The sequence below is a fragment of the Megalobrama amblycephala genome, linkage group LG1 (genome assembly GCF_018812025.1).
Source record: "Megalobrama amblycephala isolate DHTTF-2021 linkage group LG1, ASM1881202v1, whole genome shotgun sequence".
Lineage (NCBI taxonomy): Eukaryota > Metazoa > Chordata > Actinopteri > Cypriniformes > Xenocyprididae > Megalobrama > Megalobrama amblycephala.
The window spans coordinates 8,869,488-8,891,595 of NC_063044.1; the positions used below are offsets into that span (position 1 = coordinate 8,869,488).

General features: G+C 37.3%; 2 protein-coding genes across 2 annotated transcripts in view; both read left to right on the forward strand.

The window, feature by feature from the left end:
* Positions 1-22,108, forward strand: part of LOC125280859 (gastrula zinc finger protein XlCGF57.1-like) — a 1,316,469-nt gene that overhangs the window by 277,144 nt on the left and 1,017,217 nt on the right. The window lies entirely within an intron of this gene.
* cenpx (centromere protein X) lies at positions 3,155-6,070 on the forward strand. Its single transcript, XM_048153557.1, has 5 exons — positions 3,155-3,315; positions 3,472-3,523; positions 4,864-4,917; positions 5,023-5,111; positions 5,891-6,070. The coding sequence occupies exons 1-5, from the start codon at positions 3,280-3,282 to the stop codon at positions 5,903-5,905; spliced, it is 246 nt and encodes an 81-aa protein (XP_048009514.1). The 5' UTR covers positions 3,155-3,279; the 3' UTR covers positions 5,906-6,070.

Here is a 22,108-nt window from a genome sequence, read left to right on the forward strand (position 1 = left end):
TTTTAATCATTCAAATTTGGCTGGGTGGTTAATAACACATTTTTCTGTGGTGTGACAAACTCAGAACACATACTTTAAAATGACTTTACAGGAACTTTAATAATAACAAACTATAATTGCTTGTGTAATGGATTAATAATAATATATATAATTATTATATAAATCATATATATATATATATATATATTTTTTTTTTTTCAGTCTCAGTTTGCTCACATCTGACTGGTCCAATTTCGGTTTGAGATCTCTAAACCAGAACACAACCTGCCCCGAAGCAGGTTAGCTGTGAAGCGTAAGTTTTTATGGTGATGAACGCAGCTAAAAGCCAAGTCACTTTCATGGTACCTAAAACCCAGGATTGGTGCAAACTAATCTGAAATTTACCTGGCTAGCCAGCTAATCCAGCTTCATGGTAACGTTACAGGCCCCAGGCTCAACCCTGTTTAGCTTCATTGGGCAACCAATCTTGGCCTATACAGGGTGATATGTGGTAAACCATGGCTAACATATAGCCAAAAAACTTAAATTTTGATTTCATCAGGACTTAAATATTTGCAAAACCCAAAGACAGAGGTAAAGTGATCATTCTGAATTATGAAAAAAGAAACAACAACAACAAAAACAATAGAAATAAATAAATAAATAAATAAATAAATGCATACATACATGATAATTACGAAATTGTGGCTTGTTTTCGATGTGTTGTAGTTTGTTAACTTGCATTTGCTTTTTACATTTTCGTTTTGCACTTCTGGTCCACCGTAGAATAACATCTATATTGTGAAAATAGCTGTCACGATTACAAATGCTGCAAGTTGAATAGGCCTACATTTGATTTTAAATAAGCTAATATTTAAACTAAAAAGCTCTAAAAAAATATGACAAATTTTATCAGCAAAGACAGGATGCGAAATTTTCTATAAAATATCCATTTTTCCATAAACGTTTGAAAGCCATATATCGTGATTTCGTTCTTTTTTGGTGCGCTAGAGGGCAGCAGACCCCTAGTTTTTTGACGTCGAAAAAGCATATGATATGCTGTGGAAGGACGGACTTCTTATAAAACTTGTCAAATTAGGAATAAAAGGTAAATTATTTGGTTGGGTATTAGATTTCCTGGATAGAAGAACAATAGAAGTTAAGGTTGGTACAGAGTATTCAAGTAGGCATATAGTGGAAAATGGTACCCCACAAGGTAGTGTTTGCAGCCCCATACTGTTTAATATTATGATAAATGACATTTTTGATCAGGTAAGTGGAAATATAGGTAAGTCACTTTATGCAGACGATGGAGCACTCTGGGTTAGGGGTCGAAATGTAGAATATCTTAGAAAGAAAATGCTAAATGCAATAGAGAAAGTTGAACAATGGACTTCTAAATGGGGATTTAAACTCTCAATTCCAAAAACACAAGTTATATGCTTCTCTAAGCGCCACAAAGTAGTGCCACTGAAATTGTATGGACAGGATTTAGAACAGGTTAAGGTGGTGAGGTTTCTAGGAGTTCTCTTTGATGAGAGGATGACTTGGTGTCAGCATATTGATAAGGTCAGAAATAAATGTAAGAAGATCAACAACGTGTTGAGATGTCTATCAGGGCGAGACTGGGGAGCGAGTAGAGCTTCGCTAATAAACATCTATCAGGCTCTCATGAGAACTGCCTCTGATTATGGTTCCTTAGCGTATATGTCAGCATCGGAATCTAACCTTAAAAAGCTTGATGTGGAGCAGGCACAGGCACTTCGGATTTGTACCAGGGCATTTAAAACATCACCAGTAACCGCTTTACAGGTGGAAGCAGGAGAGATGCCGCTACGTATTAGGAGGGTCAAGATCATGTTGGCATATTGGACTAATTTACAAGGACATAGTATGGAGCACCCCACAAAAACTGTCTTGCAAGAATGTGCAGAGCATAATAAAAGCAATTTTTACAGTTTCGGATGGGTGGGGGATGCTAAGGCTCAAAATGCAGGTCTCAATCAGTTACAAATAGGACCCACTGTGGCAATATCAACAATACCACCCTGGAAATTTATAAAACCATCTGTAAATGTTAGTTTACAACAAATACTAAAAGAAAACTAAAAAATAATGCCGCAGTGGATAATAGTTCAAAACTATGTAGAGCAGTATCAAGAAGAATTATTCATTTTTACGGATGGATCAAAGCAGCCGGAAACAGGCCGTACTGGTGTAGCATTTTTTATTCCTCGGTATGAAGTAGTAGTTAAAAAGAGGACTACAGATTATCTGTCAGTTTATAGTGTGGAGTTGATAGCAATTTTACTGGCATTAGAGTGGGTGGGGAAAAATCATCAGAGTCAAGGTGTTATTATAGCCTCAGACAGTTTATCAGCATTATTAAGCATTCAATCTGGGAGAGCGTCATGTAGACAAGATCTCATTTATCAAATACTTCACTTGCTTCTCACACTTCATAATAAGGGAGTGGTTGTCTCCTTCCTTTGGGTTCCTGCCCATGTGGGGGTGGAAGGAAATGAAGTTGTGGATATGCTAGCAAAAAATTCTATAAAGCATGAAACAGTAGATGTGCAAGTACCAATAAGTAGAGCAGAGGTCAAAACCATCATAAAGCAACATTCACTTAATATATGGCAAGAATATTGGAACACAGCGGATACAGGACGACATCTATACAGCATACAAAATCAAGTAATCACAAGTATGAGGAAGGGCAGAAGCCCTAGGGAAGAGATGTTAGTCTCACGTCTTAGAATGGGTCACACTGGTTTAAATACAACACTGCACAGAATAGGAAAACATCCCACTGGATTATGCACTGAGTGTAATGTGCAAGAGACAGTGAAGCATATACTGTTAGACTGCAAAAAATATGAAGAAGATCGGGCAGAATTAAAGGCACAGATGGATGAACAAAGCATGACACTTGAGCATTTATTAGGGAAATCATCTGGGAATATACACAATTTATTAATTTTGTTTTTGAAAAACACTGAATTAAGTGAAAGAATTTAATAGGAAGGAATTTTCTTTTGTAAAGGTTTTATATAAGTTTTTTATTTCTATTTATTTACTTATTTAATTTTCTTCACCTCTCCTTTGATGTCATTCTAATGCCCACACTCCAGTCTAGTAGGTGGCGGTAATGCACCTTTGAGATTAGTTGCCAACCGCCATAAAACCCGAAAGAAGAAGAAGAAGAAGCAGACCCCTATCCGATATGCCATTCTGCAAACGAAGAAGCCGATTCCACCAGTGACGTTACTGAAGCCTTTATGACGACAGCGTGAAAGAATGGCGAACGCGGGAAATGAAATCCTGTTTAAAAAGGTAGATTTCAACACGTTTAATTGTTTACGTCTTCGGGTTTTAACATACAGCTCATAATACGATAGCAAGTCGAACGTATTTAGATAATTAGGGTTTTTCATGATGCCACGGCGTTGTATTGATTCCTATAATGGCTAACATCTCTCTCTGTTTTAGGAAACTGTTGCCAAACTTTTGACACTCTCTTTTAAGGAGGACAAAACAAAAGGTGAGAGGATTTGCAGCATTGTATTCAGCCAGTCTTTTGAATGGGTTAATAATGCCTGCCATAATGTCAAAACGTATCATAATTTTGTGCTTCATTTTCACTGTGGCCAGGAGTGCAGTTTCTACTTGCATTTTAAGAAAATGAAACAAAACAAAACCTTTTGTATTCCCAGCTAAAATTCTGGTGGTAAATTTTGCTCTGAAGTAAAAAAAAAAAAAAAAAAAATGTATACACCATTTAGCTAATTAATTCTCTCACATCAGATACATAAATAACTTATCTGCAAGACGGAATTGTGAGTTTATTATAACTTGTCATTCTGACTTTTCCCCCCTCAGGATTGTGAGGTATAAAGTCGCAACTACCTTTTTTACTTTTTTATTATGTGGCGGCATCAGGTTTTTATTTAAATTGACTCTATGGTACTTTTTTTTTTTTTCTTTCTTTTTCTTTCTGGTACTAGTCGTTTTTTGGTATAATGGATTCATGCAATCTCCCCTTACATTTGAACAGCAAAAGCACTAAGGTCACTTGCAGCTGGTTCCCTTTCCAGTTCACTCTTCCTGAACTGGTTTTTGGTGCATTTAAAGGTTTAGTTCACCCAAAAATGAAAATGTCGTTTATTACTCACCCTCATATCCTTCCACACCCGTAAGACCTTCATTCATCTTTGGAACAGAAATTAAGATATTTTAGTTGAAATCCGTCTATAGCCAGCAATGACATTTCCTCTCTCAAGATCCATTAATGTACTAAAAACATATTTAAATCAGTTCATGTGAGTACAGTGGTTCAATATTAATATTATAAAGCGACGAGAATATTTTTGGTGCACCAAAAAAAAAAAAATAACGAACACAAAACGCTGCTTCAGGAAGCTTTGGAGCATTATGAATCAGTGTGTCAAATCGGCGGTTCAGAGCGCCAAAGTCATGTGATTTCAGTGGTTTGACACGCGATCCAAATCATGATTTGATACGCTGATTCATTATGCTCCGAAGCTTCCTGAAGCAGTGATTGCTGGCTATGGAGGCCTCACGGAGCCATCGGATTTCAACAAAAATATCTTAATTTGTGTTCCAAAGATTAACGAAGGTCTTACAGGTGTGGAACAGCATGAGGGTAAGGAATAAATGACAGAATTTTCATTTTTGGATGAACTAACCCTTTAAAGTGTTTTATATGTTCAACCACCCTTACAGTGTTGTCCCATACAGGCAGCTTTGCATATGTGAGGAGTAGGATAAAGACAGAAACATTATAGTTCCTCAGGAAAAAGTGGTGTGCTGCTCAGATCAGGCAGTTGTACAGCGTTCAGATATTACGTTTTTCTTCTACAGTCAGTAGTGATGCTGTCATACTCGTGGCGGAGATGCTGAAAGTATTTGTTGAAGGTAAGGCAAACTTTACCTGCACAGGCATTGTGTACTTTATGGTACGGTACTGTGTAGTATAGTTTTTATTTCAGTATTTTTATTCTGATTGTCTGTATGCTACAGAGGCGACACGCAGAGCTGTTAAACAGGCCAGCAGTGAGGATTGTGACACCATTGATATTGAGCACTTTGAAAAGATTCTGCCACAACTGGTGAGTTTTGTCTGTTTTTACTTGTTTAAGATGTCTGTTTTTGTTTTTGTTTTTTTTGTTTGTAGTATTATTTTTATTTTTTGAGTTTGACTATAAACTATGGTCATGTTATTTGGCTTTCTGCTAATAATTAATGTGGACCACCAGTACATATAATTTAGCATTAACTCAGATTGACTATTTAAATAATTTAAGCAGTTTATACATTGTTTATTTATAAATATTTACATCATAAGCACTGAATTATTGAACAAACAAGGCACTCACAAACAACTATCACAAAACAAACACTGCACAATTTTTTTTCTTGTTTTCCAGTACAAATATCAATTGAATAATGTTGAGAGTTTATGCTTAAAACAAGCAAAAATATCTGCCAGTGTGATCAGAAAAATTGACTTAATTCAAAGAGAGAACAAGATTATTTTTCTTACTCCATTGGCAAATATTTTTCTTGCTTTAAGCAAAAAATCCATTTTTTTTTTCTTTTTAGAAAACAAGATTTAATATCAAGTAATTTTGCTTCTGTAGTAAATGTATCTTGATTTGTATTTGTACTGGAAAACGAGTAAGAACTTGTTTTGCAGTGCTTTTTTTTTATGACTGATCTTCTAAAAATTGGATTTTGAAAAAAGTTCTATACTCAGTTTTTTGACAGCTGTGTTTCTGTGCTTGTAAGAAATCTTAAAATATACTTATCTGTCAGACTGTATCATTTTGTATGTGTTTTGATGCATATCAAAACTATCATTTCTCACAATGTAAATTTTCTTTTGCAGCTTCTTGACTTTTAGTTTTCCTGAGGAGCCAGCAGATGGCGACATAACCTAGTTCTGCTGAACACAAACATCCTGGATTTCACTTACATATTTACAAATGTAGCAATCTTATTTTGACTGTGTGCATTTATTAAATGTATGACTAATTTAATAAATAATAAAAAAAAAAACCTGTTGTAATTGTTGATGAGTTATTGTACTTGTGATCCTGTTTTCGTTAAACATTCATATTGTTTAGTGGTTTAACCATGTGTAGCCAGCAGTGCTCTGTGAAGACTGGCCGGTTGGAGGGCCTGCTGGGTAACCGCTGTTATTACTGCCTCCTGGTAAAGAGGTCTTGAGTCTCACCCCATGGCTCTGTAGGCCACCTGTGCTCTACTCAGCGGCAGGTGCTTCCAGCATGCTCTGCTCCGCTCCCCCATCAAAGCCTCTTGAAGCAGTTGGAATTGATTAAAGTAATAAGGGAGGCAGCAAAGACCCTTAGATGATGACAAGTGGCAGGAAAAAGAAGCACCCCCCTCCGGCCACTTTGAAGTTCCCCCCCTTCCCCTCGCTGTCCTGCAAAGTGGTGCGGTTGAAGGTGTCACGGAGGTGAGAGGGCACAGGGCGGAATGTGTGCGTCTGCGTGCGAGTGTGTGCGTGGAGAGAGTGTCAGCCTGTTAAAATTACTGCGACCACACGCATAGTTGTTCAGTTTTAGTGGAAGCATAACAAAACAAATTGGAACCAAAGAACATGACAGGAAGAGAGGGGTGTAATTTTGAGGGTAAATAAACAAGACGTTGAGTCGCTCAAGGGGGCTCCCGGTCTTTCATCAAGGCATAGAGAAAGCATTTTGCTCTGATAATTGTACTCTTGGAGTTAGTCTAACCTGCCACCAGAGAGTTTCCAGTAGTGATGTTAAGGGGTTTGCTTGCATAGGTTTGTTGTTGGGTAAGCAGAGGACAAGGAAAGATCAACATGTTGGATTTTGTTAGATCCTGTAGTTAAGGGCAACAGCAAAAATATTGCTTGTATGTTGGATACAAGCCTATTTGCTTAAAATGGGGTTTCAACATTCACGGAAAGCCTAAAAATACTGGGCTATTTTATAATTGTGATTTACAGGTCTGGAAAATTAATTTATGTAGTGAATATACTTTTTTTCTAGTTATGTTCAGCTTTGAAATTTTGTAATCTAGAAATTGCTCTTTGCCAATATGTCTATAAAATTGAGAAAATCTAGATATCATTCATGAGTGCAAAAATCATGAATATCTTTAGTTTAAATGTGGGAATCGTGTTCATATACTATTGTGCTTTTTAATGAACATAACTGCCCTCTAAAATTATACATCTTTGCAATTCACTTCAAACTTGGTAATTCATATTTAGTAGGTAAATAATGAATAGTTTGTTAGCTGTAATTTGTTCCTTTTTCAAAGCACCATTTTTGTACACAATTCTTACTAATTTTATCTGTCTTGCATTCATTTCATGTTTATTCCAGTGAACATAAATTTTTTTTGATAAGTTTTGTCCGAATATACCAGAGAAAGAAATCGATTTTACCTCAGATGAAATATACTTGCGTTAGAAATCATTAAAGCGGTCAATCAGTACATGCTTATATGGCGTATTTACCATTAGAGGAAGGAAAGAAAGAAAAAAAAAACTCAATTTAATAGCAAAAACATCTTTGTTTAATTACCTTGGGTGGTTCTGTCTTTCATGAACAGCTTTGCTTGCTTATGAGTCATTGGGAGTCATTTCAAACAACTGATTATTTTAAAAGTCTTAGTGTTAATTATGCAGAATTAAAAACAAATTTCTGATACAAGTTTTTGTTCAGTTCCACTTATACCACTCATCAGCAGTTATTTAATGCATTGGTCATTAGATGGTTATTTGATGTTACAAAGAAACTAAATTGATTTAGATTTATCACTTTCTACATCTTCATGGTATGTGTCTATTGTGAGTATGAAGTTGTGGCCTGTCTATTTCAGTGGCATATATGATCATTGTAACTCCTTGTGCATCTTAGTGGAACAAATTACCTCTGAAGGCAGCATTATTCAACATTTGAAAGTAGTTAGGACAAGAATGGAGGGGTGGGTTGAAAAGAGTAATGAGTTAAAGCTTTTCTTGATCCTACATTAAAGACTGGGAGTGTCAACAGCCATTCCAGACTCTTTGGAGAAGCTCTGAGCACTGAGCTCTTTCCCTGCGAGACAGAGACTGATCCGTCTCCAATTCTGCAGTAGAGCTTGGATGGGTCTACACATAAGTCAGTATTCAGGTCTGTGGTTTGTGAGCAGTGAATTAGATATGATGTTATGGATGCAAGAGTTACAGCTGCGTGGCATTCTGACTAGTCAGGAGATCAATCTTCTACAGTAGCTCCATGGGATTTCACCCCAAAGTTTCCCATGGATATATTCGTAAATCTCATTAAAAGACAACACAGCGTACATCTTGATTGCTTTGCCACTTCTGGCAAAAACATTAACTCCTGGAATAGTTTCTTGGAGGAATGTTCCAGGTTCAATAAAGATAAGCTGTAATGACAGCATCTGTGGTGTGATGTTGACTACTACTAAAAAACAAAATAATTTCAACTTCTCCCTCACTTTTCTTAAAGCGAGAACTTAATTTACAGTAAAGCAGTTACAATAGAAGTAAAGGCTTTATTAAAACGCTATCACATAAACATAATTTAAGCTTTAAAATCAGAGTAAGGTTAGGGATCTACGCTTACGTTTCTTTCTAATTTCTAATTTAAAAAATTTAGGAGCACAGTCAAAAAATTAGGAGCACCATCTGATCAATGACAGAAATTAACCTGCCCATCATGAGGCAATATTCGACTTGCCGGGGCATTTTTTCTAACCTTATTACAAGTTCATAAATTCATAAATATATCTTTATAAATTGCATTTAGACACAATCATGAAGAATTAGTTAACAATCAAATGAAATCAGTATCAACAAAAGTCATCTTGGTGGCATTTAGGTATATTTACAGACTGTTTAATGAGGCTCTGAAGTGCCATGAATGCTTCTAAATTCATGATAACAATGTTATGAAATTAAATTGTTAAAATAAAGTTTAAATTTTAAATGATACAAATAACTGAAATGATACTTTAAAAATGAAGTCACTGTCTTTGTTACTGAATCATTCATTCTATTGATTTGTTCAAATGGCTGATTCACTCAGGAGCAAAGCAAGCGACTATCTTTATGAATGGGTCATTGAATCATTGACTCACAAATGAAACACCAATGTTTGTTCGGAGATGCACAGCGGTATATCTGTGATTTTGTTTGGAACCATTTTCATTGACAAAATAGAGTAAAATCTGACAATACTGTTCCTAAAATGCAAGTCATTTAATATTAACTTCATGTTTATTGAATTGTAAATCAATTTTACATTTGCAAACTCCCTTTATAATCAATAAAAAACTGTCACTCGTTTCAGTTCATCGCAATCTCACAAACATCCATTACAATCAGGAAGAAGTTGTCTACACTGCACAATGAATCTCTTATTTAAATCGTGTCTGTTGTTTTAATGAAAGGATTCATGAGCTTGCATAACTCAGCACTGAGCAAACTCCAGCGGTTTGAGCGGTGAGTGGATTTTAACTTAAATCAACACATATGTCTGTGATTGGCTACATTGCTCAATGCTGCAAAAACACGTTCTCCCGCTCTCGAGAGTGTAAACACAAATAGGCACTGGCGTGTTTGCAAAATATGTTTGGCCAATATGCTGTTATTAGTTTCAACTGAGGGTGCACCCTCTAGCACCCCCTAGAACTGGGCCTGATTGGGTCAGTCGTGCAGGTGCTCCTAAATACTTTTTCAGTCGCACGCAGTAATTTTCAGTTGCAAATGCGACTGAAATGGTCGCACTGTATAGCCTTGGTGTAAGGTGTAACTAATTGTCTAAGCAAGGTTATGTGTTATTGACTTGCTTTACTTGATCACAGCATTAAAGCTGAAAGTATATATATATATATATATTGTTGCACAGACAGGTCTCATTCAATAAGTTGGGTGTATATGTGCACAGTTAATGTTCTGATTCAGAATAACCGCTATGTTTACAACAAATGGATTACTCTGTTTTTGCTCTTGTTCTAAAGTTTAGTCTAGATTATTAATCTAGAAAATTCTGAAGACCATGCTGTTACAATGTACAATGTATGAAGGGGATCCATCCATACTCTCGACTCGTCAAGTCTTAAGTTAATTCATTTTTATTTATTTTTATTTTAATTTACTTTGATGCCATGAAAATAGTCTTTGCTGCCTCTGAAAAATAATTTTTCCAAGATTTCTGAAGCCACAGTTTTGTGTGAGAAGCGGACTGAAATATAAGCTGTTTTTCACTGATACTCTTCACCTCCGGAGAGCTGTTAACTGCTTTGACCAGGTCAATGAGCTAGTGAGTTAAACTCAAGAACTGGATCAGTCAAACTGGTCATTCAAACTGGTTTTGTAAATGAATCAAATTCATTTAAAAAATCTGACGAGTCTTTAACAAATCAGACATTACTACTTCTCTCACTACTTCTTAAATTCAGAAAATCCATTAATTCAGAATGTGCATATATGCGTGAATTGATTGTGATTGACTGGTCTACGAATCCAACTGCGGCATTACTAACGTAATAATTATATAATGCGTTTTTATTGTAATTGGTGTCTATTCATTATATACACGTTGTATGTCAATGTAATACAAATTTATCAGTGAGCTCACAGTGTTCCATATGCAAATAGCTTCAAAGCTTTCAGTAGATACACTTTCTCACGGTGTGTATTTCTGCTAAATGCATAAATGTGGTCTACATTTATGCATTTAGCAGATGGTTTTATCCAAAGTGACTTGCGTACTCACAGGCACAGTTGTCTTGTACCTTGCCCTGGCGCGATTTGTCCCCTTTCCCCACTTTCCACTTCCCTGCTGGCCTGTACTCACATTGCACTCCGGTCCGGAGCATGCTTGCGTCATTTACAGTGTAACTTTTTGTTTTGAAGAGAACAGGAAGAATAGACTGCCTAATAGATTTATCATTTATGCCACACAGCTATTTTCACTTGATTGTGCTGCACATATCAGAAAATCATTAGAGAGGCAGTTGACTTTAGAGAGGGGACACTTGACATTCGACTTGACATTTGATATTCAACAGTGCTTTGATCTGCCTGCATTGACACTATTCTTTTAGAGCTGCTGTGCAGCCAACATTATATACCAGTTATCACTGTAAAGCTGCTTTGACACAATCTGCATTGTAAAAAGCGCCATATAAATAAAGGTGACATGACTTTGATGGAGGAATTTGCAAGTAGAATAGAAGATGTTTGGTGTCGTAATGATGACGTAGTAGTAGCTGTTCCGTGCTCTGGTGCGGTTAGTGCTCGCACTAAATGTGTACCACGCCTGAGCCCAACTGAACTGTGCTTTGGCCCACCTCTTCCAAGCAGGCCAGGTAAGGTTAAGCAAAAAAAATGCCTGGGCATGGTACAGAGCGATCACGCTAGTCAAACAAACCAGACTTTGGGGGTCAAACATGCTTGGGCATGGTTCAGATTGCCTAGTGTGAATACACCCTTACAAAAGAGGAACAGCAGCAATTCATCAAAGAGCCAACACTATTCGAATGATGACAGAGTTTTCATTTTTGAACAGTTGCTTTAAATTGAGCATAGAACAGTCCTCTCAGCACTAATGGTAATGTTGTAGTCTTTGAGACAGTCCAAGATCATATTTTCATGTACTCCTGCTTTTGGTCTCAGTCTTGACTCAGAGTTCGGTCTGGAGTACTGCAAAACTGAGGATACGTTTTGTGGTCTGTAACAATTTGTGCATATGATTCGCTCTGTGCTGTTGTGTCTCTGGACCCATGCACACTATGTGTGTGCTGTGGAGGTTCATGTGATACCCCAAAGGAGGGCGTTTTCAGATGTGTAGATCATTTGCTTTGTTCCGAAACAGGGACTTAATTTGTTACAGTGTTGCATTTTATTCTTGGTTCGGTTTGCTTTCACAACATTTGGAAGCGTAACAAAATGTTTAAATGCAAGTCACATGTGAGTAAAACTGTCCACTTATTGGTTAGAGGTTCCTCTGTGTCATCAAGATGGACTGACAAGCTCTGTGAGCTTATTGTGGCTTTATTTGTAGCCGACCTTCCCGCTTTAGCTGATAAACGCACTCTTTGTTTTTTATCAACACGTTCTCCGTAATGAATTATGATACTGCTTGGTTTGTTAGTCCATTGGTCAGATTGCTTTCTCACCTTAACCAAACTGCCCCAGAGTTGGATTTCAGTCATTGGTGTTCAGGCGTTATTGGAGCGATTGTTTTGGTGCAGTTCCGAGCATGATTGCCGTGTTCATATATGCCTAAAGAAACCGAACTAAGGGGGAAAATGCACCAGGTTCTGTAACAAATGCTTCACACGAGCCAGGTGTGAAAATGGCATTACACTGTCTGAATCGTTCAGACCCTCTTCAGGTCTCTGACTTGACTCAACCTACTTGGGTCTCAGCCTGAACTCTGACTTGAATAACCTGGTTTCGATTACAACACTGACTAGTGTTGAACAATATAGCCTATATGTTATTTGAGAACTTCTAATATGACTGTATTATTTATGCCCCTTGTTTTAAAAGAAAATATGCTGAAAAAACAATAAAACAATACATAAAACAGTTTGGAATGAAGAACTCTGTGTATGTGTTGAACATAATGTCTAAATATGGTGTAAGTATGGACTAACTATTTGTAAAGAGCTGTACTGTGTGCTTTGTTGCTGGGTGATGTCATACTGAAACAGCTGGGTCTGCATCAGCACAGTTGCTATGAGACTGATGTCATAGAGGTCTTTATTTCTTTTCTATTCCAAGCTCTACATTATTAGGCAGCTTGTCTAAATCATAAAATAAAAAAACAATCCAGTAATTGCTATCTTTATTGGCAGCTCATGTGTTCAGTTTAACATAATTTTAGTTGTGTTCACACTTGGCAGGTTTGGTTAGATAAAGACAAATCTGGTGCAATTGCTCTGTTAGTGCGGTTCATTTGAACACTGCCATCCGAACCCAGGAGCGCAACAAATAAGCAGACCGTGACCACCGAAAAGATGAGTTTCGGTCTGCTTTCAAACAAACTCTGTTGAAGTGCAACTGAAATATGAATGCAATACGGACCAAAGACATGTAAACGAACCAAAAACATGACCTGATGTCACAAGATGTGACACTAAAAAGGACAGAATGCTCAAGCATACCTGTTTTTCCTCATAGTCGTGATGTTACCCATCACAGTTCGGTACAGGCATCAGACCTGTGTCTCCTCACAGCAGATCTTTGTTTGTTTGTATGACAGAGAGATTCCTGCCACTGTTTTGACTCCTTTTCACATTTTATAAGTTGTCAGCTCCATCATATACCATGGTGGAGTCTTGGGTGTTCAATAATTCCGTCGCAAAATATACGTCATAAAACATATGATTTTTGTATCGTATGTTTAGGTTCAGTGTTAAAAATTACAGTGTGAACACTAAGCAATCTAAGACTAAATGTATAATTATCTTTTTTGGTCCGGACCAAAAGAACCAAGAGAACTGAACTACAATTGTGAACACACCCTTAAAGGCTTAATTCACCCAAACATGAAAATTCTGTCATTAATTACTCACCCACATGTCGTTCAACACCTGTAAGACCTTCGTTCATCTTCAGAACACACATTAAATTGTATGTAAAACAAGATGCGTTTTGATGTCAAATTTCCAATGGTTGTAGAATTAGCTAGTCAAATTAAAGATCATATTCAGAGTGTAGAACACAGTATAGACAAAGATGAGAATCAATAGATGAGTTTGCAAAAAATGATTTGTTGTTAATTTGTTGTTAATTGCATAGATTTTTAAAGTGTTCTATAGTAATGCATGGAGAGAAGCTCACTGTTTGCCTTTGTGACCTGAACTGGGCCAACAAGCAGCTTGTATGACCTGGCCTCTGAGGGGCCTTCCTCCAAAGACTGGCTCGGCTTCAATGGGGAGCCTCAGGCTCTGTGTTTGTGCTAATAAGAACATACCTGGCAGCTTCAGACAGTAGGGCACTTTGCTGGGATCACTCCTAAGTGCTTTTGGCGCTTGGCTGTTTGTCTGGGGCTGAGGTCGGACCTCTGCTGTGCTCTACCTATTGGCTGGTGCTCTTGAAGCCATGGGGGGCGGAAAATACTCTTCCGGAACAAGCGAGGTGGATGATGGGGTCACCGACCTTGGCTTGCAGCTGAGGAGGGGAAAAAGTGCACAAGAGATGAACAATTAGGCTGTAGACTGGGCTATTTCTGGAGGCACTCTGCCCTTTTCTTTGCTAGTAACCACTGTGCAATTCCCACTAGATGCCCAAGGCGCATGCAGTAACAAGGTAATCCCCTTACATAACACCAGCCTGTAAGTGCCTGTCTTTCAATTAGTTTTGGGGAGGCCTCTAAAAATAAAGAGCTGCATTGACTTGTGACGTCAGAAGGTTAGGAGTGACTGGGGCGATGGGTAACCCAAATTAATAGTGATTTGACTGGAGGTTAGCAGAGCACTCTATTTTTAGGCCCTTCAAAGGTTGAAAACACCACTGCAGAGGCCCTGTATGTACTTGTCCAAAGCTTAGTAGACCTAGTGCATCATAATGTCATGTGCTCCAGATCATGAAAGCGTAACGGCCTGGTTGATATTTGAAAAGGAGCAACTAATGACTGAAATCTCTTTAGGAGCCTGCAGGGAGCTTGTGGTGAACACAGTATGGCGTCACACCATAGTTAGACCTCATCTGTTAGAGCAAAGGTTACCGCAGCATTGTTTGAGAAAGTGTTTGATTGTAACTGTTTCCTGCATTCATACTAATGTAGGAGAATTCTGGAGGAAATGTTCACCCACACATGAACGTTGTCACCATTTATTTACACCCTCAAGTCATCTCAAAACCATATGACTCACTGTGACCAAAATGTAAGCCTAACTATGGATGGGAATCAACAATTTGAGTTGTTGATTCTGGTGCTGATCCCAAGTCCTCCAATAAATTGGTTCAGAAATGTTTTTATTATTATTATTATTATTATTATTCACTTGGAAAAAAAATACATAAGAGTCGTAAATAAATTGGATTTACTCCATGGACTACAAAATGATAGGGCCAAATGTCATTGGTTCTTGTCACCAAGCTTCACAATTTGATTTAAGAATTGCAGCGAAGGAGAAGATTTTCAGTGAATACATTTTTATTTTGATCTCTCTACACAAAGAGTTGGAATATTGCATTTTTATATACATTTACTGTGCTTTGTACATTTGGAATCACATGAGCTGTCCTTTGTCTGCCTAAAGGAGGGCAGTGCAAACTTTTTAGACTGCCATGATCATATACATGAGACACCAACTGAGGATGGGCTTAGCTGTTTTTACTGGACCACTCACAGGTGGATTATATGAGGCAGAGATTTTCCTTGCGACACATTTATCTGCCTGCTGAGCTGAAAAAGCACTCCTGCCAAATAGCTTTGTATATATTAAATGATGACCATAAAAAACTTGGATATTTTAGAAGTCTCAGCTGTGAAATACTGGGCATGTGAATACTTTACATTAATATTAGTGACTAATGTTTTGCCTTATTGTGGTTAGTACGTACACCTGTTGTGTAATTAAATTGTATTGGATATAAAGAATTTTATTATTGTAGAAAGACATAAAACCTCAAAGGAATCAAAATGTTGAGTTAAGAAGGAAAAATTGAGGTGCTTAAAAGCAGGGCCTCTTTTTTTGTTCATGGCAAGAGACCAAGGAGACGCTATTCAAACCTCTTTTACGTCTGTGGCAGGAAATCTAATAAAACAAAGAGTGAGCGGCAGAGGTGATTTACCAATCTGTCTTGACATCAGAGCTGAAATAAAGCAGAGCTGCTGGAAATAGGTTGGTTTGAGGGAGTAAGAGGGTAGAGCTGTTACTCACATGGCACATCTGACAGGTTCACAGAGTGGTTTAACACACAGCCATCCATGAAGATATTTACCATGCGACGGCAGAAATGTGCCAACCGCAAAGATGAATTTGTAGATCAGTTGGCAGGACTACTTTACAGAGCGGAAATTAACTTAAAGGGTTAGTTCACCCAAAAATGAAAATTCTGTCATTTATTACTCACCCTCATGTCGTTCCACACCCATAAGACCTTCGTTAATCTTTGGAACACAAATTAAGATATTTTAGTTGAAATCCGATGGCTCCGTGAGGCCTGCATAGGGAGCAATGACATTTCCTCTCTCAAGATCCATAGAGGTACTAAAAACATATTTAAATCGGTTCATGTGAGTACAGTGGCTCTATATTAATATTATAAAGCAACGAGAATATTTTTGGTGTACCAAAAAAAAAAAAAAAAAAAGAGACTTATATAGTGATGGCTGATTTCAAAACACTGCTTCATAAAGCATCGGAGCGTTATGAATCAGTGTAAATGACAGAATTTTCATTTTTGGGTGAACTAACCCTTTAAGGGGCGCAATTAAAAAATGTTAAATTTATCTTTAAAAAAGGCAGCTGTGGTTGTCACCATAAAAAAAGAAAAAAATACTGTGACAATGTTTCAGGTATTACTGGATGGCATATTGGTGCCTGTATATTTCACAACCCCTGTCTGGTTTGCCAACAAATTGTTCTTTTTAGTCATCTCAGACTCTAAATAAGCCAGTATACATCCTATGATGCTAGTTTTTGCCAACTGATTCAGAGCTCCAGTTAGTTCAACAGTACACTGAACTGAGAACATGTCCGACATGCTGAGAACTATCTGCCGAGGGTTTCATAAATGGGGGCAAAATGTACATTTCTGATGTCTTTTTCTGAAAAGCATGAAGGATAACAAATAAAATGTACTGGAAATATAACAGTGATCCGATGAAAGTAGTTCTCGAGTCAACAGCAGTATTCATAGCAGTTCTCTCTCGAGTCAAGCGTCGGTTAATGGTCACAACAGTTCTCGAGTAACACTGAAGACTCTGACATGTTCACAAACAACCGATGAGCTTGTCTATAAAACATGGCCAATATTTGTTTGTATGTGGACAGGGACATACACCCGAATATAAAACATCATTGAATAGTACACGACACTAAAGTAATGCAATAAACATTAAATAAATAACATAAACATAACACCTTAATGTACGTTACTTTGTACATATTATTAACAAAAAATATTACAGAAATAAAACTATTTAAATAAAGTAGATTCATATGTGATAACACTCAGGGACTTCTGGGAATGTCCTTATACTGTTTTTTTCCCATTATAAATTATATTGCAATCTATAGTTTTCTTTCAGAAACCATAAAATTGACAGTATTTTAATGTAAAATTCATTGATAAGCCATTTACAATTTTCCACTGTATATGGTAAGGTAACTAACATTTAACTAATTAACAGGTTCTTACTGTAGCATTTTGTTTTACTTTTTTTCCCTTGTAAAAAATTACAATCAATATACAGCTTAGATACAATATACAGTGCACTGATATGCTACCACAGGTGTTTTTTTTTTTTTGTTAATGGATTTGACTGACTCATCCAATAAAAATGTATAGTCAAATATATGCTTTGTAATATTGGTCTTAAAATATTTTAGTCTTTATTTTCAGCTATGTATTAGATCATGTGAACATAGGCTAATCTGTTTTTTCAATGAATGAGATGAAGTGCATTTAGGTTTTTTCAATAACTGGACTATCAACAGTAGTCATTCCACATGGTTATTTAATTTATTTTCATTTCGAGTGATAACATTATGATAATTACAGTAATATATGATTACTCTTACTGTGATAAAATTATTGTAATTATACTCTCCACCCATAATTATTTATATATATATATATATAATATATATAATATTTTGGTGTGTGTGTCTGTGATTTATATGGACAAATAACCAGATGAGGCAAGTCTGTGTGAAAGGAAATGGTTAAATGCGCCAATAACCTCTGTATACAGGCCCCGTCCTCCCTCATACTCAGCGTCCTCCTTGATCTGAGTGTTCTACTCCTTCCCAGACATGAAAAGTAAACCCACTCCAAAAACAGCACCAGTGCAGATCCAATCTCAATGAGCTGTAATTTAAAAAACGGTCCGCTGGAAAAACAGCAATAAATTTGCAAAGCCTTCAAAGGAGCCGCCTGTGCGTTCACCTTTTTGTACATAAAACAAAAAGACTTTAGCTATTGGCTATGAAAAATATCTCACAACATGCTGGGACAGAGAGCAGGACAGAGAGAGACTATGAATTGGCATAATGGGGTAGGGGGGTGGGGGTGTTGTCTGGGGAGCTGTCAAGCGCACAGCCAGATGTTAGTCAGGCATGCATCAATGAATGGCGTGGAGAAATTGAGAGGTACCCAACAGCTATCTCTGCCTGTCAGTTTTGGGGAAGCTAACTTAAAAACTGTAACGTTCCAAACTACTCGTAATTTTAAAAAGTAGTTCAGCTTAAAGCCCAAAGTATACTTCGATTTTGACGTGAACTCTTAAAATGTGTTTGCACCCTTTTTAACTATAGAGTTGCAGGTATCTCTAACCCCCTCTCACAAACTCTCGTCAACATGGGCATCTATTGTCTCTAGTATGATGATGTTCTGTCTCTACAGTTTCTTTTGTGGTCCAGGCTGGTATTGCCACCTTGTGGACCAGCTAATTAAGGCACATATGCGAGCTGAGCATACAGTACGCATGGTTAAAAAAGTCGAGCTGTATGCGCAATACTATGCTGATGACGAAATAAATGTCAAGAGCACTGTATGCACTCCCTAACATTCATGTGAAATCCGAACTTTGGGCTTAAGTCAGGCTACCATTTCTAAAACTACATTTAAAGGAGCAATGTTAAACTCGTTCACTTACATGAACAGTCTGATTCACTAAAATGAATATCATGGCAAAACCAGAGTGAATTACTTTAATTAGTTACTCCACAACACTCTAGCCTGTCCTTTACCAGAAACTAAAAGACCATAATGAGATGGAACAGTGGCTGTGATCTGGGCACCAAATCAAAGGCCCTGTTTACACCTGGTATTAAGATGCGTTGATTGAATCACAAGTGGACGAGGGAGACACATTCTCGTTTACACCTGATATTTTAATCCATCTATTTTGTCCACTTTTGACCAGATTTCTTCGCGGAGAGGGTTTATGGTTTAGTTAAATGTATGGGCCTTTTCAGATCTTTCGATCTAATGAATGAAATAAGCTTGCGCAATTTACATATGAACGTGACTGGAGATGACGGAAAAACATAAGGAGAGCATCAGCCTTTTGTTCTGACACCCGCAAGACCATGCCGAATGCAGTGAGTGCCTGTTAGAAATCAGGAATGGGAATGAGAGAACATTGTGCTTGGTGTTTTTCGTTTTCAAACCAAACTAGGGTCTTCAGTTGACAAAGTTTAAATTTCATCTGGCTAGCGCATTTCCCATAATGTTTATGTGTTAGGTCAGTAGGCTAAGAGCAGACAGTCTTTTGTGTCTGTTTGAACACATTCGACCACATGCGTGTCTACGCTACAAAAGCAATCCAGTCGAATGTGTTTTCAACTACATCTGGAAGTGGTCAAAAGTGGACGAGCTCAAAACGTTTTAGACCCCATATTTAGCGATGTCCACGTGATCTGATCGACCAAAACACAGCTTAATACCAGGTGTAAACAGGGCCAAAGTGCTTGAACATTAGCATGCACAGAAGATGAGGATATATATAAACAAGTCTGCAGTTTCCTCTATACAGCAAAATGTAGTTGCCCTGCTCAACCATGTCGTGGTGGTTTGAAGGCTCCCTTGGAAATTACTGTAATGTATCTTGTGAACCCTCCTGCTCTCCTGGAAATGAGTGTTTCTTCACCTTTGTTTGGCAAGAAGCTTCTGAGAGGATATCAATGGGAGTACAATTTCCTGTATGTATGACCGACTGCTCGGAAAGAAAGGGCCAAATTTTCCCCCTACAATCAGTGCCCCTGTCGTCCAGTGAGCTATGACCCTGGCTCAGGAACTCAGAGCACTGAGCTGTGGAGACTGAGCCATTCCATCAAACCATGGCGCTTTCATGCCAGTCCAGATTTTGCTGTTGAGTGTCCAGTACACTACAATACCAAGGCTGGCTCTGAAAGAATGAAGATCTGCTGGTTAGCTTTTTATGCTAAATTATGCTGAACAAATAAAAACAAAACAATTTCAAAATGAGAACAATAATACTAAAACGCAGCTACAGAAATGTTTTCTGTTTAGGTTTTTGAAGTTGCTTTTAAAAGACTAAGGCAAGATTCTATGATTCATGGTAAAGAAGCATTGTCTGACAGGATGGAATGTGTACTTAAAACAGGCATATTGTAGATCTAAATTAAAATCTGGATTATAGGTGAACAGCAGTATTCTAAGGTACCTGTGCATTGTGGAAAGAAGAAATAATGTATTAGACCTCAAATGGAATAAAATGTGGATTGTAGACACATGATACACATCACTACACCACTGATACGATCTAAACTGTATTCATGAAATTTCTAAAGTAAAATTATTTTTTATATTTTTGGGGGGCATACCATCAAATTCAAGGATGATTGATACCACACTGAAGAAAAAACACTCATAATGAAGACCTTATTAGGTAGTTCAGCATAATCTTTGATTATTTTTTTTTTTAGAAAAAAGCAAACAGCAGGGAAGCGGATTTGTAAACGCCCATTGGGCTGCATATCTTGCAATCCATAGTAATGTTCAGCAAGGCATATTTTTGTTTTTACAGTCTTTAGCTTTATGAAAAAACATATGGAGTAGTATTGCTACAAGACACACTCGCAAAACATGTACATCAATTCTGAGGCTAAGAATTTGAGTACATGCTGACTTGGTAGCTTTATATCATCTTCCTTGATCTCTTCTGATTGTAGAAATATTGCTATAATATTAAAAGGAAGTCAAAACCCCTTAAAACAATGTTAAAACAAAGCCATCTAAGGAGTCCTGCCCTTCTATGCATCCGTGATATTTAACAGGGAAATAAGACCTGTCCACCTACAGCTGAATAAACTACTTAAGTCGATCATATACTGAGAAAGACATGATCATAGACGGGAAAACCTAAAATGCGGTAACAGAAGAAGAGTTAGATAAACATAGTGTTTGAAGTCTCATGGATCATAAAAACATATAACAAAGATTGGTTTCTGTATGCACCGATCCCCTCACTTTTTGATGTAATCTTTCGACAGCTGTTACCAGATACAAAGGTGTGCCTTGGTTCTATAGTAACATCTTTTTCACCACTCTCATATTTAAGGAAGAATTCACCCAAAATGCACCATGCAACGTCACCTGAGGTCATTCAATTGCTTTGTTTATGCAATGAACTGAAATTTACGTTATTCTTCACTGAATAATCTTCCCTATAGTTCTGTAATTTCATTTTCATTCATGTTCAAATCATCTATGGTTCATCAGAAATTGTCCTACAGTGCATCACATAATTTTCTCAAGTGTCTTGTCAAACCATATTTAAGCCAAAAACCCACCGCAATGCGTAATTCGAAATTCAGGCGTGAAAAGTCAATTGTCTTTATATTAACAGTATGTTAGGCCCTATTTTTACAGACTTTTCTTAGAATGTAACCTTCTGCGTAACATCTTTTCTGTTTTACAGAAAAAGAAAATTCAATGTATTTATGACAAAATTGATAATTTTGGATGAACTATTCTTTATGAGATGAGGTAAGCAGAATTGTTTTCACTTTGTCAATGTAAATACATTGGCTCAGCCAGTGTTGCCAAACTGATCTGTGCAAAACAAATTCAATGCACATGTGCGGTTACAAAAATTAGGCGGCATGTGTACAGTATCTGCAGAGTATGCAAATTTGTGTCACTCGCACAGTAAGTGTCTCTTTTTTTACATACGCGTAAAAACCGAAGTATACTTTTGGCTTTAGCAGGCAAATATTCTGATTGGAATTTGGTCAGCTGTTAACATCTTGTGACTGTTTACTCTTTGCACTTGTGTACTACCTTTATTTCCAGCCCATGCCTAGTGGACAAGATAGTGCACTCTTCAGTATGTGGAGAAACAGAGAATGTATACTAGCATACACTGAGAGCACTACAGAGTAGAGG

Coding starts and splice junctions, on each gene's coding strand:
- cenpx (XM_048153557.1), top strand. CDS start 3,280: ATGGCGAACGCGGGAAATGAAATCCTGTTTAAAAAG. Junction 3,524..4,863: donor TAAGGAGGACAAAACAAAAG/GTGAGAGGATTT, acceptor TTTCTTCTACAG/TCAGTAGTGATGCTGTCATA. Junction 4,918..5,022: donor GCTGAAAGTATTTGTTGAAG/GTAAGGCAAACT, acceptor TGTATGCTACAG/AGGCGACACGCAGAGCTGTT.